Source organism: Podarcis tiliguerta, assembly GCF_965153285.1.
Source record: "Podarcis tiliguerta genome assembly, chromosome: 2".
In the NCBI taxonomy this organism is placed as follows: Eukaryota; Metazoa; Chordata; class Lepidosauria; order Squamata; family Lacertidae; genus Podarcis; species Podarcis tiliguerta.
This window is the reverse complement of record NC_139535.1, coordinates 93,607,450-93,626,874: the sequence shown is the minus strand read 5'-3', so window position 1 is coordinate 93,626,874 and position 19,425 is coordinate 93,607,450. Positions and strand designations below refer to the sequence as shown.

The window sequence follows — 19,425 nt, the reverse complement described above, 5'->3', positions numbered from 1 at the left end:
TTTTAAAAATCAATATAAGTAAATGTGGCTCAATTTAAAAGCTCTGACTTTGGTAGCAACTTGTCAGTAAATATCCAACACATTCAAGACCCTTTTATTTTAATGAAGTCTTTGCTACCAGAACTATAAGATTTAATTCCACATTCAAAGTGAAATTCCTACTCTGTGTGATAAAAAAAGATTCTTTGAATAAATAATAGATCAAAGGAGTGTCATTCTGATCGCATACAGATACTTTGGATCTAGGCTACGAAGAGCAAACCCTCTGCTAAGTTACAGAATTCTGGGCAAAGAGTAGTGAATACTTAACTATGCTGCTTAGATTCATCAATGACATTTTCTTAAAATGGAACTGTGCCACCATACAGCAGCACAATGAAAACTTATTCCATAAGGTTTCAGGTTATTTGTCAGTCAGGCAAAATAAGACTGCTAAAGTGACTATCACCATTTTAAGAAAGTATTACAATTTATTGTCATGAGGTTAGTGTTACAGCATTATCACTGGATCGCTAACAGGTTTACTCAGAATCTATTATATATTATATATGCAGAATTACATATGGAAGGATTAATCTAATGAGGGGTGGGAAAGAAAAATCTGTAGCCACAGATCCACCCAATCAAAAGAGCTGCCAAGAAGGGGAACCAGTACAACAAAGGCTAGCATTCGTCTCCCCCATCAAGGCTGTGTGCCAAAGGAATAGGAGAGCTTTAGATCCACTTGATCCAAAACCTCTTATGATATAACCCCAGAATCTGTATTCTGCCCTCTCTGCAGAACACCAACAGTGGTGTCATTAAACATTTTAAAATTATTATTGGCAGTGGTAATTTAAAAATGATGTCTTCCAAATTGGTGCTATATAAACTCTGTATTATATTCCCAATTAAAAATAGGATATAGTTTATTTTTAAAACCAAATGTATCAACTATCGCAGGGTTCGGCAACCTAAGGCCCATGGGCCACAAGCAGCCTATGGGGGTCATTTAACAGATCCATGGACCCCCACACCCGCTCAGTAGGCTCCCATACACCGCGCTAAACCGGCGCAGAGCAGAACGAGGATCACCTTCTGCAACGCTGGCCAGCTTCCCATTGGCTGCAGGAAGCTCCTGCGGTCAATGGGAAGCTGCGCACGCCTCCTCCGCACCAGAAGGAGTGCCGGAAATAGAGTTTGCACATGCGTGTGTGCATGCACACTCCAGCCCACCACAGCGTCTGCGGGACCGTGAACCAGCCCAAGCCACAAAAACTTTGCCAACCCCTGAACTAGCTCAATACAGTGGTGCCTCGCAAGACGAAAAGAATCCGTTCCGTGAGTCTCTTCATCTAGCGGTTTTTTCGTCTTGCAAAGCAAGCCCATTAGCGGATTAGCGCTATTAGCGGTTTAGCAGCTATTAGCGGCTATTAAAGGCTTAAGGGATTAGCGGATTAGTGCTAAAAGGCTATTAGCAGCTTAGTGCCTTAGAAAAAGGGGGTGGGGAGCGGAAAAAAACCCCCAGGAATCGCAAGACATTTTCGTCTTGTGAAGCAAGCCCATAGCAAATTCGTCCTGCGAAGCACCTCCAAAACGGAAAACCCTTTCGTCTAGCGGGTTTTCCGTCTTGCGAGGCATTCGTCTTGCGGGGCACCACTGTACTCAGATAATTTGATCTTGCAAAAGAGCATAATATAAAATTACCCCATAACTATTCCAATATTATAACCAGGGTCTCATGTTAATTATTTCACTAAAAGATAAATGTAGCTCAAGTATAACCTAAAGGCTAGAGAGAATTCCTAAATCAAAGCTTATATAGGTTTCAATGTGTCCCATTATATAATAGCTCTAGGTTGTGACCCTTTCTCAACAAAAAACTACAATGCTACAATTACATGAGTGGCAGAGATATAAACATAGGAGAAACAAAGTTTTCAAGAATCAACTCAAAGTTCTACTCCAGCTCTAAGCATTTGTATCCATGAATCTACCCATGACTGACTAAAGTAATATTTTTTTTAAAAAAATAAATACTGTACTGAACTAATAGTTAATGCCTGCCATGTGACACTCTTAAGGATAAGACAATTAAAATGAAATATAAAAGAGCAATGGAAATAAAACAAAACAGCTAAATACAGGGAATCCTCCTAATCATAGGCTCTTTATGCCAATTAAAAGTCAGAAATGTAATCCACAAGCTGTAATCCACAGAGAAACAAGCTAGTAGTCAAGATATGCAAAAATAAGCAGCAGTGAACTGCATCTGTGGACTCAATTCACACTGATGTCACCTAAATTCTAACAAAACAACCCACCACACATCCCAAAATAAAGATAGCATGTTCCAAGCTGCAAAGTTCCAATGTCAACAACATTTCTTTGGGCTGGCAGGTTGATGCTACAAAGAAATTTCGTTTGCTTTTATCTTCTTATACTTTATTACAAAAAATATTTCCCACACTATAGATTCAGTGTGTAAGCTTAAACAAAACTTGAAATGTACCCTCAATTTTACCGAAAGAATGAAATGATCTTACAATAATCTGCTTACTAAAATTGTGCTCAGGTAGTATAAAAATGACAATGATTTCTTATTGCTGTAGAACCCATAGCTTAATCTATACTTTTCAGATAAATAGCGAAAACGTAACTTTATCATTAACTAGTCATCTGAGCAATCTTTAATGCTGAATGAACTCCACAGGTTTTTATTTATTTATTTTTATTAAAGATTTTCTTGGTTTACAAAAGTACATGCACTGTCTCTTTTTTCAGGTTGCACAGTCTTTCTTACAAATCAGTTACATTTGTTGTGAGACATTAGTGTTGAGTATGGTATAAGGTTGGGGGGGAGAGGAGGGGTGGGGTGATGAGGCTTATATTATTTTGTATGGGGTTTCATATCAGCGTCAACTAGCTAGTTTCTCTTTCTATTTGTTTTATTACAAGTGGACCCACTGTTTCGTCTCATCTTATAGAATAAACGGGATTATGTGGCGTACTTGGTTGGCAATGTAATATGATTCTATGTTGGGGATTCCCCCCATTCTCCTTCTGAAGGGAGGTGCAGGTATTGGGGGCTTATTCTTGGCTTTTTATAAAAAAAAGAAACAAGTGTAGTTTTTTCTGCCACTTCTGGAGTTGGTTTGGGGGAATCCAGATTGGGAGGATTTGGAATAAATAGGCTAGTTTTGGGAGGGTGATCATTTGAATCATGGCTATTTTGTCTGAAAGGGTGAAGCTGGTGTTGTTCTATTTCCTCAAGTTTCTGTTGATTTGTCACCACAGGGACTTGTAATTGTGGAGGTATAGTTTGTTGAGGTTTCTGGTTATTTGAACCCTTAGGTACCTGAATTTAGTGCAGCAGTGTTTTATCTTTGTGATGCTGGTGAATTCCATTTGAGTGTGCATGGTGGGGTGGGGTGTTGAAGCACATAGCCTCAGATTTTGCAAAGTTTACTTGTAGGCCTGACACCAGTGCGAATGTGTTGAGTTCTTTAATTAGGGTGGTTGCTATGTTATGGGGTCTGGTGTTGTGACCATCAGGGCATCTGCAGAGAGCCCTAGTTTGTAGGTTTTACCTTTTATTTCCACACTCTTGGTATCTGGGGCTGCTTGGAGTCAGATTGCTAGGAGCTCCAGGGCCAAGATGAATAGGGACAGTGGGTATCCATTTTTTGTGCTTCTTTGGATTGCTGTGGTATTGGAGTCCACATTGTTAATTTTACATTTTGCTAAGGCTTGGGAGCAAATTTGTTTGAGGGTTTGTAGGAAGTTGGGGCCAAATTTCACGTTAGTTAATACTGCTAACAGGTATTTCCATTCTAAGCAATCAAAAGCTTTAAGGATGTCTAGGGACATGATCATCATTTTGCTGTGTTCCATCAGATTCAGTGGTTTCCTAACAGGGTCTGTTATGTTGCGACCAGGGATAAAGCCTGCCTGGTCCGGGGTGATTAGTTTGTGCAGAAATATTTTTAGGTGGTTAGCTAGGATTGATGTGAATATCTTGTAGTCTTGGTTTATCAATGAAATTGGGTGGTATGATTCTATTTTGAGGCTATCTTTAAGAGGTTTAGGGATAGAGACTATTTTGGAAGAGGTCCAGGTTTTGGGGATAGGGGTCCCTTTTATGATGTCGTTAAATAGGTGGGTCATGTAAGGCCTTTTTATTTTAATTTTCTCATAGAAAAAAATCTACCTTCTCACTATCACTATCATTACATCTTATTTCTACCTTTTTTTTTTTAGATTCCAACACCTCAACATTTTTAATTATTTAAATAAACAGTTACGTGTAACCTGATTATTACCCAACTGTGGAGCTTTTTCTAATGGACCAAGGGTGGAATTCAGTGTCACACTACACTGAATATCCTGTCTGTGCAACTATATCAGTTTGTCAGATGGAACAATCCCCACGCCCACCCCGTGCAATATTCTGGGGGTTCTTCTGACCTCCCTGAGCCAATTTCAGGGGGCTTCCACTGACAGTTTTTGTTAGGTGAAATCCCCCCAAGACAGCTAGCTATGTTTCTTTTATGCATGACTAGAGACAAATGACAAACAATTTAAAGCATTATTAAACCAAATGCATAATTTATCAACATGACTGTAGCAATTTAATAAGTATTCAAAGCTAAACAAAATTATAATGGTCCAGGGGTGTACCCAAGGACAACGTGCAGACTTCAAGCAAGCAAAGAATAAAATTAGAATCTCCCTTTCAAATAAAATTTGCTATTATATATCTTTACCCGGTCTTTCATCCGCCAACTCTGAGCCAGTGACTTGGAGCCCTCAATTTTCTCACAGTGCCTCTTCTTCATGAAGGCCAAGGGCAGATTCCAGTCAGTCATGTCCGACTCATCTTCTTCCGCAAGCCCTAGGAGGGGGGACTGCAGCATGTCAGACTCCATCAGAAGAAAATGAACTAATGTAACCAGGGATCAGAAACCTTCACTCCAACACAATGTCCAGAAAAAAGTAGTTGGAAGGACAAAGGAATCTGGCAATTCTTGTTTCCAGAAGATGTTTTCTGGGAAGGAGCTGTATGCAGGGAAGGAGCCGTTTTCAAAGTGGATTTGCAAGTGCTACTGTTCCAGAGAGTGTTGCAATATTCCCTGCTCAGCAACTGGGGGTTTCCTATCTGGGATGAGAAAATTTAAGGAGTGCTGCAATCCTTAAACAAGGGACAACTAACAGTATCTGACAGCAAATATATTATCACCCTCAAGCTTCATGGGTCAGAGATATGTATGTAAATCCTTTGTTGTTGTTGTTGCCTTCTTCAGGAATAAGATATAGTTCACCGTCACTGTTATCTCAGAATTAGGGAGATATGTGGTTCTTGGTCGCAACAGAAATTATGACATAACCCAGCAGAAATGATATCAATGAATATTCATTCAGAAGAAAGTTTTAGAAGATGGGCATAGAACTATTTTCAGTAGAAGAATGTGACATATAATTGGGAATTTAGCCAAGTGGTCTAAGCATTGCAAATCAATGGGCAAGATGTAAATACTACTATAGTTGCAGGATGTTTGGTAGTCTTGTTTAGGTTAAAGTTGACGCTTTATACCACACAAAAAGACTGCAGGCAACGTAAGAGACGTTGAGTGACAAAAGTTCTTATCCAGGGTGGAGAATCAGATTAGGAACCTCTTGTATCTCTAGCAACAGTGGGAGCTCTTTGTGGGAACTGCTGTTCATCTAAGTCCTCATTAAGGCAACATTTGCAGGGGGATGTACAGAGTTTCAGCTGGTCTACTTTGGATTCAAATATGGAGATTCCTAGCACAGGATTCTTGCCAGAAGGGAACCGTCAGAGTGGGATAGGCTTACAACGTGGTAACCTGTACCTTAAGAACGTGGGGTCGGGAAGTCTGTCCTGTTACAGACAAAATAATAGGAAGCAAAGATGGAGCTTGCAGCTTTAGCCGAAGTCGCCTCTGCTCCAGGCGCGGCTATCCCTACCCTCGGAGAGGATGCAGGGGGAAGGGGGCTCACTCACGACAAAGTCCAGCCCTTGGCGGTGCAGTCGGGCTCAGGAGCAGGGACTGGGCCTGTTTCCGAGAGCTTATGGTCTCCGGTGGCCGAGAAGGAACGTCCTACACCCGTGGAGGTACTTGCCCTGTGCCCGGCTGCCGCGACGGGCGCCCACTTGGTCCCATCGTGCCCCCCGTCTCGGGACAGCTGATGGCTCCTCTTCGCGTGAAGAAAAGTCCCCAAGACAGCGGGGTTCGGGAAGCTTAAAAGGAAAAAGTCCCGGGTTGCCGGACAGCCCAACTCCCCTCAGCAGCAGCGCACCAAGGAGGCAGCCATTTTGCCGAGGCCCAGAATGCATTGCGGCGACGGGCCGTCGGACGGCTCATACCGCGTCAGGCGCCTTTTAAATACGAAGGAGTTGGAGGCAGAGGTGGTGGGAGGGGCCGAGAGCGCCGGGGTTGCCGCGGCAACAGACGTGACAGCGTTCAGCCGCGCGAGCCGCCGCCGCCCGCAACAGGCAGAGCTACGGAGGCGGCACAGAGGAAATAGCCTTGGCCCAGCTTCAGAAATAGGGCAGCTATTACTGGGTGATAGATAGATTAGATAAGGCGATGAGATCACCGTGATCTTCATAGTTTAATATGGGGGGGGAGGTTGCCAAAATGAACCAAAATTCGTTTAATTATCCTTAATTGGGGGGGGGGGGACATGCCAACTTCCCAACTTAACTGAAAACACGCCAACATATTTTTATTTATTTTTACTGTAGTGCTGGTTAGAACAATGCATGACTTTCTCTGTACATTTTTGGATTGTTCCATGGCAATAGTAAAAGTTCCTTTGCAGGTGTATCTTTCCGAGGCATGTATATTACAAAAGATGTGGTGAGCTCCAATTTACTTTTATCGTAAAGTCACAGGCATGGGCGTAGCCAGGGCGGGGGGGGGAGCAGGGGGCTGGCTGCCCCCACCAAATCAAATAAATAAATAAAAATACTTAACTGACCAACTGCCCTGCAGATAACTCAGTTCTCCCCCCCCAACATAAAGCCTGCCCTCCCCCCCCAACATAAAGCCTGCCCTCCCCCCCCCCATAAATCCTGGTTATGCCCATGGTCACAGTCACACCTGTTTGACATTCTGTTGAAGCATCAAATTGCTTTGAAGGATATTTTTATTTTGTCTATAACTTCTGTGCCAGGACTCCTAGTTCAAGGAATAGAGAGTGTAGGTATGTTTGGGACTATTTAACAGTGAAATGCCTGGCTTCAAGCTTCAATGTTTAAAATTACTTGTTCAAGATCAAGGTTGTTTTTTTTTTTAAAAAAAAGCCTAAATAAAATGATATTATTTGGAATTGTTTGAGCCACTTAAAATAAGTATAGTGCTGAAAAAAATTAAAAAGCTCACTGTACCTCCAAAAATCAAGAAGTTTGATGTAACTCCCAATTTTCGGCATTTTGCAGAATGAAAAATGATGTTCCAATTTTTCTCATTAGAAAGCAAGGCCTTGCAGAAGCTCACTGGGTGATCTTGTGCCAGTCACTGCCTCTAAGCCTAACCTACCTCACAGGGTTGTTGTGAAGGTAAAATGAGGAAGAGGAGAATCATATGCACCACCTTGAAGGAAAAGGTGGGATATAAATGTAATCAATAAATAAATGATATTTAAAAAATAAATTAAAAATTAAAATGCTCACTTATCATTGAAGATAACCTAAAATATAACTCAAGCATATGGCAAGAAAGAAACATAAAGGCCAGTTAAAAATAACCAAATAGCACCTCTAGAAACAGCAACCTACAGAACTATGTAAATATCTTTCAAACCCTTTCACAACTCTCAAGTTTATCCTAATATATTCTCGGATTCAATAAACAACCAGTAATATCTCTGAATAACTTAAACAAATTCTCACTTTCTCACCACAAGAATCATCCTTTAGCCTATCCAGTAATTGACTAGATGTTGTCATGAATTTCATACTTGGCACTACTAGGACTGGAATAGAATTTTCCTTGTTCTCCTGAGACATCATTTTTATTAACTTGTGCAACTGACAGCAAGGAGCAATGAAAACTTTTGCCAAACCCAGTGAGCTCAGAGCAGTACTATCTACTCTCTCTCACTTCTTCAACTACTAAATACTTAACTGATAAAAGATATGGTTTACCTGCTTTTCTGCAACACATTGTAAATGATATACTAGAACTGGAGAAGGTTCAGAAAAAGGCGATAAAATTGACCAGAAGTACAAGATAAAATTGACCAGAGGTACAAGATAAAATTGACCAGAGGGATGTGGGTGGTGCTGTGGGTTAAACCACAGAGCCTAGGACTTGCTTATCAGAAGGTCAGCGGTTTGAATCCCCATGACGGCGTGAGCTCCCGTTGCTCAGTCCCTGCTCCTGCCAACCTAGCAGTTCGAAAGCACATCAAAGTGCAAGTAGATAAATAGGTACCGCTCCAGCGGGAAGGTAAACACGTTTCCGTGCACTGCTCTGGTTTGCCAGAAGTGGCTCAGTCATGCTGGCCGCATGACCCGGAAGCTGTATGCCGGTTCCCTTGGCCAATAAAGCGAGATGAGTGCCGCAACCCCAGAGTCAGTCATGACTGGACCTAATGGTTAGGGGTCCCTTTACCTTTACCTTACAAGAAAAATAAAGAAATGTCAGCTGAAAATGTAAGATAGCACAAATCGTGGGCCAAAAGGAAGAAACAACTATATTAGCTTTCATACTAGGGTTGCCATATTTTACAAAGTGAAAAATTTGGAGCTATTTTTATGGAAATTTGCCAAAATCTACACTTCCGACATGGGTTGCCATAAGTCCAGATTTTTATTAAATTATTTTCTCGGACGTTAAAGCGATTTCCACCCGGGCACTGTTTCTGATGGCCAAATCCCGTCTACGTCCTGGAAATTCTGGACGTATGGCAGCCCTATTTCATACACATTTAGGGATGGACATTCCACACAACATTTCAAATATGGTACGATGAATATTTCTAAGGGGCACATATGTCTCTAGCCAATTCAATGGTTCTATCATGTTTTCTTGTTGTGGAAAAGTAGGAGAATTTAGCTAGCTATTTTATTTTTATATCGCATGGTAACTGCAGCAGTGTTATCAAACTGTCACTTTCTTACATAAAAGGATTGACATGTGTAACTAGGACATGATCCCATCTTTTATCAATATATACGGGAGCAGGAGCTACTGGAGCTTGCTGTGAATCTCACCCACATCACTAAAATCTCGTCCCTCTGCTGAAATCTGACTAGAGCTGCTTAAACACAAACTAGGCACTTTCAGATATGTGTACAGCTGCTCTATGTTATGTGAAGCACAGGTGAATCTGGTTTGGAGCATCTGCATAAGCAGCGAAATTTTATTCTGTTTTTAATGTTCTGTTGAAATCATCATAATCATCAAACCAAGGTTTATCTAACCCAGCATTCCCCCCCCCCCCAAGCAATAGGAAGCTACATGCCTCTGGCATGAAGACAAAGTCCCTGACCTATTGTTTATCCATATCAGTGGCATAGCATGGGTTGCCAGTGCCGGGGCTGTGTGAAGCGGGTGGGACGGAGGGAAATGGACAGAGTATGCATGCACATCTAATGGCTTCCATGTCACCCAGGAGATTGCAGCTACTGAGATTAGAAAAGAAGAGTCGTTCTGTTGTCTGGAGAGGTCATTTCCTGGTCCATATAGAGAAGCCATTTTCAATGGAGCCTAGTGACACAAGCACACAGCTGTATTGAGGCACCACTGGGTGTTGAAATTTTGGACCAGGGAAACCAACCCTGTGTCCCCCCACACGTATGCACACACTACGCCACAGATGCAAAGCATCTGATACTTACAAGTTTAAAGCTTTGGTACATGGAAGGTTAAATATCAGGACCAATAACTATTGTTAGATGCAGCCTCCATCCAGTTTTCTAGGGTTTTTTTTTTTTTTTTTTAAAGAAGCTACCTAAGCTAGCAGCAATCAACACGTGCTGTTGATTATTTAAGCTGTGTGAAGTGCTTTCTTTTGTTTGTCTTGGACCTATTTCCAGTCCATTTTACTAGATGACCCTGACTTCTCTCTTTTACAAGAGAGAGACACAATTCTCTCTAGTTGCTCTCTCCCATGTGTCCCTCAAGCCACCTTTTTATGAGCTAAAAAGCCTCAAGCTCTTGTGTTCATACAAAACAGTCATAAGTGTTCTGTCCCAATTCAGCACATCACCACAAACCACCTTGAAGTAGATTGAGCCTTGGGCACTGAAAAGCAGCTTGTGTTTTTGAAACTGTATTCATACAGTTACCCTTCTAGGAATACACTTGAATCCCCAGCTGTCAATGTAGCACAGAAAAGGGTAGTCCACTATCTGCCTACAAATGGTATAAATCAATGGGTACCAAGCATTAATTTTTGACTGGCAAAAACTTGCAATGGATAGCAGGAGAATATCATTTATGTTTTCCCTTGCTTATTTATTTAAAGCATTTATATCTCACATTCAAATCTACATAGATGGCAAAAGTGTCTCATGTAAAAACAACACCAGATACAATATAAAATTAATATAACTTCATAAAATAATATACTAAATTGAGTTCTAGAATTCACCTGGAGAAAGCAGAGGAAGTTGGCCCAATAAATAATCTTTTGCGTACACCTTAAATGTAAACTTAAAAATGTCTCTTATGCATCAGTCAAATTTAGTGAAGACCCGTTTCTTCAGCCTGCGACTCTCATCTGAATCCTAAGCACATTTACTAGAGAGTAATTCATTTTGCTCTCAGCAGACCAGAGGGCAGAGAAATCCAAACCCCAGCCTGGCATCAGCGGGGCATGATGAAGCAGCATAGCCACTACCACATCTGCAGCTGCATCACTCACACCAACAAGGGATCAGCCTAGAATTGGTATAATGACCGGGCATGGATGGCAGCCAGTGTTAGCAGTGGCACCAGCCAAGGATCCTGTGGATTTGGTTCTGTCTCAGCCTGGAAGACGCTGCTTGGGGGTCGTCTGAACTACCACTCATGGGAATGCCAGCAGCGGTGCTGCCACCTACCTACATCTTTTGGTGTGTCAAACAGAAGCTCCATGCCCAAAGAGTGACGCTTGTTCCCTCTGCACTAAAGTAGTGATGCTGCAGAGGCAGGCAGAGCTGTTTTGGGCTTGGCAGAGAAAAACCTCCACCCCATCCAAAACAACAGCAACAGCACAATGGATCAGGGCTCTGAACTGCAGCCTAACCCATTTGCTCAATGCTTGAAAATTATGAATACTTGGGGTGGGATTCAACTAAGAACTAAGGGCTGAGGAGTCTTCAAATAGCTTTTACGTAATTGGTTCCACTCCTCTGTGTCTGCAATCTCCCTCTCCGAAGCTTCACATTCACAAAATGCAAGTCTTATTTGTTTTGGCTGGAGATGATACTCAAATAACTGCTGTTTAAATTTATTTATTTATTTATTTACTTATATCACTCAATCCTTCGTGACACCATCTTTGTATAAAATATAACTCCTTGATGCAGGATTAGCAGCAGCTCTCTCTCTCGCTCTCTCTCTCTCTCTCTCTGTGTGTGTGTGTGTGTGTGTGTGTGAGAGAGAGAGAGAGAGAGAGAGAGATTATACTGAAATCTCCAAACCTCATGTTGTATTATTGTGTTACTCAGTCTGAATATTTTGTAATGTCTTCAGGCCTTGCTAGTTTTTGAAGTTTCCTTGATTTTTTAAGCTTCTGGACTGATGAAGATACACACAGCCATAAAGGTGTTTTTCTCTCTAACAGGTTTTTATACTCCTCCCAAACTCTCTCTGTATTTTTCCTATTAACATACCATAGACATGCATGCCAGCCATGTTTCATACCATAACCTTCCAAATCTAATAACTGAATGTTGGCCAAATGTTCTGTAAAAAAGGGGAGGCATATAGACCTTTTGCTGAGATTTCCCATATCATCCTTTTGAGATAATACATTCCCTCTAGAATGCCTATGTTCTGAATCCACAATGAAAGAGTAAAATCCTTGATAAGAATGAGTTGACTTGGTGAATTGGTGCCTGATGTTCCCATAGCAAATTTTCCTTCTGAGTTGCTTGGCCACATAAACCAGGCTGTGTCCTATGCAGCAATGGAGCTACTGCCAATTCACATGTTCCATCACAATATCTCATCTTCATAAAACTCTACAGCCTCCTAAATATGCATGCAGCATATGGTGTAAACACGTGCTTGTTACATCCTTCCCTCTGCAAAACTAATGCTTGTGCTTTTGTTTTTATGCTACCACTGTAGAAACATAAATCTTACTTAGAGTCAATTACCTGAACATATATGGGATTTACAAAAGGAACAGAACTAAAGCTAGCCGTGCTCATTCTGCCTTCAGGAAGGAATGTGCTAGCTTGGATTCCTTCGGCAATCCAAAACAGCAGCAGCAAAAAAAGAAAAGAAAGTAAAGGACAAATTGAGAAGGGGGAAAACTGGAAAACTAAATGTTAAAACTAGGATGCAGTGGTGTTGTTGTTGTTGTTGTTTTAAAAAAGAAAATGAGAAAAATAACCTGCCTTGAAAATCAAGCCAGCGAGGACTTAAGAGCATGGGTTAGTGCCAGACAAGATTGTCAACAACCTTCCTTTGCCCGTCTCTGCTAATGCATCTCAATTCTGACCTGCAGCACTTCTTTCTCGCTGAGATATATGCTCCCCTTGCAGCTTGGCAATATTCCACAGTCTTGACCTGCAGCTGTATTCCAGCTGAGAGGCACACTGTTCTACCAATGCAACTTAAACCTCATTTGCACTCTTCCCTCCTATTCTGGCCTTGACTGCACATCTCCCCAGCTGCTCCTTGCCACAGGCAGCAGGCAGTTCTATCCATATATATGCTTCTGCTTTCTTGCTAGTCCTTGGTGGCTATGAAAGTTGGCGAAAATCAGTTGCAGTCCTTAAAAGGAGGGGCAGAACTGAACAAATGTAAGCAGGGTCTCCAGTCCAGCCTTGCCAGATGACCCAACTCCCTAACCCCCTAAGTATCCACTGGGCCACAGCTGAACTAACATTTAAAAAAAACCCCAAAACAAAACCAAACCTTGCCAGCTACATAACCTTATGGGGCTGTGCATCCATGGTTATTTCCTTAATGAAAAAAATACTTTTACATTGGCTATAAATGGTTTTAGTCTATTTTGAAACTCTAAACCGCATTATGCTTTAAGGAGAAATGGTGTGTGTGTGTGTGTGTGTGTGTGTGCGTGCGTGTGTGCGTGCACACATACACTTGAACAAATGTGCTTTACTGGTAAAGTAGCCAAATTAGAATTCCAAATATAAGTGACATTTTGGAGTTCTTCTATTTGACATAAGATACATCAATCATATTCTGTGGGATAGAGATTTCTGGAATAAGAAATAAAACTAAGGCTTGATTTGAATCCTGGTTTTATTTGAATCAAATAACTTTAGTTTACGCTGCAAGACCCAAGCCAATTCTCAGTTAATAGTCACCACACTCCTTTCTCTATCTTTCTATGCTGTATCCTCAATTACATACAAGCTGTACAAAACAAGAAGATATAGAAGAACTGTAAAATTGTACTGCTGGAGTGTAAAACCTCTGGTATTATTATTCATTAAGCAGGATCCGGGATCTATGCAAATAAAACCATAAACAGGTCCTGCTGACAGGTTTACACTCTAAGGAACAATTTGGCATCACAGAGTGATGATTTAGGGCAGTGCATCAAGGGCAGCACATGTTGCAGTTGAGCTAAGCCGGTTGGTCAAAAAAGAGGGCTTTGCAAGAGCTCAATTGTCTAGTAAGTTAATTCATATAACCAGCTAATACTCCAGGCCTAGCAATGGGAAAATTTGAAGATGCACGTGCTGAAATTAATGTGCATAGGCAAACTAATATCCCCTCCTGCCACCTTCAAAGGGAGACGTGGCAAGCCCAGAATGACTGCCCCACAGTTACACCTCGCAGATCATACATTTGTTACAGGATAACACCTCAGGCTTTCAGGCCCAGGTATAGCCCATGGTGTGGTGTTTGGCCTCCTAAAAAAAGAATAAGAACATGGAATAAGATAAAACATCAGTCTGAAAATTAGCCAGAAAACATTGCTGAAGAAAAAGAAACAAACACCAGAAGAATGGAAAAGAGCAAGGCAATCTCTTCACACCACACACTTATATATAATTCACTCAGTTATCCATCCAGTCTCGCAGTCCAGGCAATGAAAGAAGATTGGCTGTTATGGGACTTGCTTGGCACAGGCAGTGTTTTTATTCATTCCTGTAATGGGTGCATACCTTCCAACATTTGACAGATGAATATAGGTACATTTGTTTCACATTAGGCAAGAAAGTAGCTCATGGTGCACAAGGGAGCAAGAGAAATGCCTAGGCTAGTTCCTTGCCTTTCCAAAATGCCAAATAGTTTGTTCCTACAAAGAATTTTTGAAGTGTCACCTTCAAAACATAAACTTCCCCACAGCCTAGAGAGCAGATGTTGAGACAATGAGATATTACAAACCTGCTTATTTCTAATCGCCAACCACACAAAATACCACCCTCAAATGTCAAATTGTTTAGAATTTCAAGCACAATCTACCAAATATTGATCCCACAAAAACACTATTTGTTTCAAAGGATGTTTGTCGGGAGTAGCAGCAGTCAATGGGTTATAGCCTTCAAGGTTTTCCATGGGGGAAAGAATACTGGAAAAGATTAGAATAAATCTGGTACTAGGTTAAGACAGCCAGTTGGGCAGGAAGCTCAAGTATTAGGTGCAAAATGCAGCGAATGTGAACAGATAAACTCACCAGAGTGTATCCAGTCCACTCAGGGGAGATCAGCAGTCTAAATCCTGCAGTACCACTTCAGTTAAATAATGTTGCTGCAGCACTCTTCAAGCTGAGGAAATAAACTAGTGCCAGGCATGGGGGAGTGAAGGCAATTGGATGTTCCTCCACTATTGCCTCTGTCTGTCTTGGCTAGTGAGAGAAGCCAGCTCTGGCCCCTGATAACTGCCACCTTGTGCAAAACATGAGGTATATAGGCTGCAATCTCTCAGCAGCAAGGACCGGCAATAGAATCACTCAGTCCTTGCACTCATCTGCTTCCAGTCAGCAGGACTGATCTCTCAGTGGTGCAGCTAGGTCATTTCAGAGGCCTCCTTAGACAGCCATGTGTATTACTTCAGTTATGAAGCATACAATGGGCATTTCTCCTCCCACGCCTCACTGTTGTTCCACAGAGCAACAGACAAAGCATGTGCAGTTTTGCACTTGAAACATACTTAAATCACGGCACCATTGTTAACAATAGGGGTAAAATGGGGCTCGCCTCTGTTGATAAACACATTTACTTGGGAATTAGCACCAGTTTGTTGCAGTTAACATTGCTATATTTTTGAAGTCGACATAATTGTTATGTACTGAAGTTCTCACCCTGGGCTAGCAGGGGGATACTGTAGATATTTATGCAAATGAAGGATCGAAAGTGACGTTCAGTGATTGGATAGTTTTAGAAAGTTGCTATAGTTACGTTGTTCTGGAGCTCTATATAAGCAGGCTGACTGAGCTATTCAGTTCAGTTCTGTTCTGGCCTCTGAATAAACAACAGCCGTTTGAAGAATCTCTGTGTCGTCTGATATGTTCGCACACAACTTAACAATAATAAACAAGCTTCTGTAAACATGTACATGGCAAACAGGTTTCCCCCTATTAATTAAAAACAACAAGCAGAATGCTGCAGCAACTAACATCAGCCCCCAGGGCCCTGGCACACGCATGTTAGTCCAGGTGCAGACACCAGACTTATGTGGCATCGCCCTCATTACCTCTGGCACTCTGGGTGCTAATTTGAGGGCCTTAGCGGCAACACGGTCTCCACTACTTAATGTCCCAGGCAAACTAGATACAGTGGTACCTCGGCTTAAGAACTTAATTCATTCTGGAGGTCCGGTCTTAACCTGAAGCTGTTCTTAACCTGAGATACCACTTTAGCTAATAGGGCCTCCTGCTGCCGCCACCCTGCCATTGTGCGATTTCTGTTCTAATCCTGAAGCAAAGTTCATAACCCGAGGTACTATTTCTGGGTTAGCGGAGTCTGTAACCTGAAGTGTCTGTAACCCGAGGTACCACTGTATCCTCCCAGTGGTAGGCAAATTGATGCCCTCCAGATGTTTCAGGGTACAACCATCAACACCAGACGGCATGGCCAACAATAAGGAAAGATTGGAAATGTAGTCCACAATATCTGGAGATCATACGATGCTGGCTAATTAATTAGCATCTAATGTTGCATCAAAGCAAGTGTTCTATACTATGGATTCCTTCAGGCATTCATCTTCTCTAAAGCAGTTATGAGACAGAGATGTTCACCTGCCCCACCCTGTGCTTGTCCAAACCACCAAGAAAATGTTGCTGCAGTCACTGCATAGTTAAGTAACAGATGGAGCGTGGGAAATTCCCGTAGCTCAGCATTCACACAGGAGACATTATTCAACTTACCGGTATTCATTTTCCAGGATCTTGATGGACTAGGATATACAATGCAGGGAAAGTACTGTTTCAGTAATGGAGAGAAAGGCAGAAGGGCCTTATGGAAATCCACAAGACCCAACCCAAATTTCTCCTAACCCCAAGTTATTCAAAGCATCCTCCTCCCTCCTAAAAACAATAGCTTACTTACGATAAGTAAGGGGGCACACCCTCTCTGACTTCCTGTAATTCCAAATACTGTGAAGAGGTATAGCTGATGTATCTGTATATAGTGCAAGAGGATTTACTTACTTTGCTAAACCATTATTAGGCATTACAAATATAGGCCATCATAAAACATCCATATGTATAAAAATTTAAAATATATACAAATATACAGCCATGTAAAATATGAAATAACAAGGATTTTCATTGGAGTTTCTTCCCACTAAGTACAGTGGTACCTCGGGTTAAGTACTTAATTCGATCTGGAGGTCTGTTCTTAACCTGAAACTGTTCTTAACCTGAAGCACCACTTTAGCTAATGGGGCCTCCTGCTGCCACTGCGCCGCCGGAGCACGATTTCTGTTCTCATCCTGAAGCAAAGTTCTTAACCTGAAGCACTATTTCTGGGTTAGCGGAGTCTGTAACCTGAAGCGTATGTAACCCGAGATACCACTGTAGTGCCATTCACTTCTCGGCCTTTTGGCTAAGATCAAGTGTAGTGTAGTTCAAGAGGACAGGAACCAGCAGCAATGAGAGGAGCACGTTTTTGAAAAAGGCAAAATAGGCTCCCATTTTGGTTCCTTTAACTATAAAGGGCAAATTCCACCTGTTTCTGCAGTGTTGCAAATGAGGGCATACCCAAGATAGTGGAACCACATTGCCTTAGCAAAATTTAGGTTATAATAGCTCCTGCCAGAGCAAAAGACAGCTTCTCAGCACGCCAGCGGCTCAGTGGCAGAACTGATGCCATTGTTATGTGGAAAACTGATCCCTGACGAGGATGGCAAGGTCACAGCTGTGGATGCACTTTACTTTTTAATGTGTCACGAAAAGGGCATAACATTTACTTCTGCAAATCTCCATCTGGGGCTCAGTGATTAACCAAACCCAGCAAATACAAAGGTCCTTTTATAAAAGGAGGAAATAAAATATTTAACAAGAGATTTACTGGGGGTTTGGGGGGGAGGGCCTTTCCAGCCTCAGCCCTGTTACAGAGGCCAACAATTCACCTTTTTAAAAGTACATAAGCCAAGGGGGGTCAGAACAGAGACAGTTTCTTATTTAACAATTTTAAGCTGAAATTAAAACAATGCACTTTGCTCAGGCAGAGGATTGGCAAACATGCAACCCAGTCATTCTAGCATGTGCCAATGTCAGAGCCGGAAAAAACATCAAAATGAGTATTAGCCTGGCTGCCCATGGGCAGATGTGGAGCTAGCTGTGGAGCTACAATTAATCCAGAATGCGGCAGCTAGACTGGTGACTGGGAGCAGCCACCGAGACCATATAAGGTGAAAGACCTACACTGGCTCCCAGTACGTTTCTGAGCACAATTCAAAGTGTTGGTGCTGGCCTTTAAAGCCCTAAACGGCCTCTGCCCAGTATACCTGAAGGAGCGTCTCCACCCCATCGTTCTGCCCGGACACTGAGGTCCAGCGCAGAGGGCCTTCTGGCAGTTCCCTCGCTGTGAGAAGCCAAATTACAGGGAACCAGGCAGAGGGCCTTCTCGGTAGTGGCGCCCGCCCTGTGGAACACCCTCCCACCAGATGGCAAAGAGAAAAATAACTACCAAACTTTTAGAAGACATCTGAAGGCAGCCCTGTTTAGGGAAACTTTTAATGTTTATTAGGTTATTGTATTTTAGTGTTTTGTTGGAAGCCGCCCAGAGTGGCTGGGGGGACCCAGCCAGATGGGCGGGGTATAAATAATAAATTATTATTATTGTTATTATTATTATTATTATTATTATTATTATTAGCTGCTCCAGCATCTGGAGCGGCACACATGATGTGCACGTGGGGGTGGGGCAAGCATCCTAGGGGGCGGGGCAAATGTCGCAAGGGGGCAGCGCGGCGATGTCACCCCCCCCTCAGGGATGACATCCGGGGCGGACTGCACCCACCGCACCCCCCTTTCTCTGCCAGTGCCCATGGGTACTTTTGTTGGCCGGGCACAACCAGCAACGTGGACTTCTGTCAGACTTTCCTTTACAAGCCATGACTGCATCTGACCATGGTGGGTTTCAACCTTTCATCTGGAAATCATTGCTTTAGATTATTCAGTACTATTCAGTACTGATTTATGAATCATTAGTGAATCAATAAAGGAACTTGGCAGTGCAGAATATGGGTCTTTCAAGTATGCCAGTAAGTTTAGAATGCTCTGACTCCCATCAAAGATAATAGAAACCATATATCTGAGGCCGTGGGAAGCAGGATAGAACCCTCACTAATCAGTAGCAATAATAAGAAGTATCAAGCCAGTGTAAAATAGGAAGTGGATACATTCTGTAAGAGTGTGCAAAATGAAGAAGTTCCCCACCTATTCATCTCTCTCGCCACTCTTCGCCAACTATTTTCTATCACGTACAAAAAACCCTAATGAGTCCAGTCTTCATTTCCAAGGAAACTAGAGATAATAGGAAATGCATGTCTCTTCACACTGAATTATCAGTTATGTTAAGTTTCTTGAAAAGAAGCCTTGGAACTGAAAGAGCTTTGGCTTTTGCAATTGTTTGGGGCATCACAATTGAACACCATGGAAACTGGGACGGATGTCACAAAGCCTGGTTTGAACAATATCAGGAAGTGGAACACAGAAGTGCACCCGAGAAGCAGACAGACAATGATTAACCGATTGGGAGTAGGGGGTGTTGTTGTTGTTTAGTTGTTTAGTCGTGTCTGACTCTTCATGACCCCATGGACCAGAGCACGCCAG

The 19,425-nt window shown here is 42.2% G+C and overlaps 1 protein-coding gene and 1 long non-coding RNA gene across 3 annotated transcripts in view; both read right to left on the bottom strand.

Annotated features, from left to right (window-relative positions):
• Positions 1-6,351, bottom strand: part of RPTOR (regulatory associated protein of MTOR complex 1) — a 298,685-nt gene extending 292,334 nt beyond the window's left edge. For both annotated transcript variants that reach the window (XM_083427285.1, XM_083427286.1), the window contains exon 1: positions 4,746-6,351. In XM_083427285.1, the coding sequence (XP_083283411.1) occupies positions 4,746-4,907 (162 nt within the window). In that variant the 5' untranslated portion in view covers positions 4,908-6,351. The remainder of the gene's footprint in view (positions 1-4,745) is intronic.
• Positions 6,352-13,418: 7,067 nt separating this feature from the next.
• LOC310668803 lies at positions 13,419-19,180 on the bottom strand. The gene is made up of 4 exons (XR_014506837.1): positions 19,030-19,180; positions 16,694-16,765; positions 16,513-16,541; positions 13,419-14,053 (listed from the first exon to the last, which is right to left on the bottom strand). It is a non-coding gene; the product is annotated as an uncharacterized lncRNA (long non-coding RNA).
• Positions 19,181-19,425: the final 245 nt, after the last annotated feature.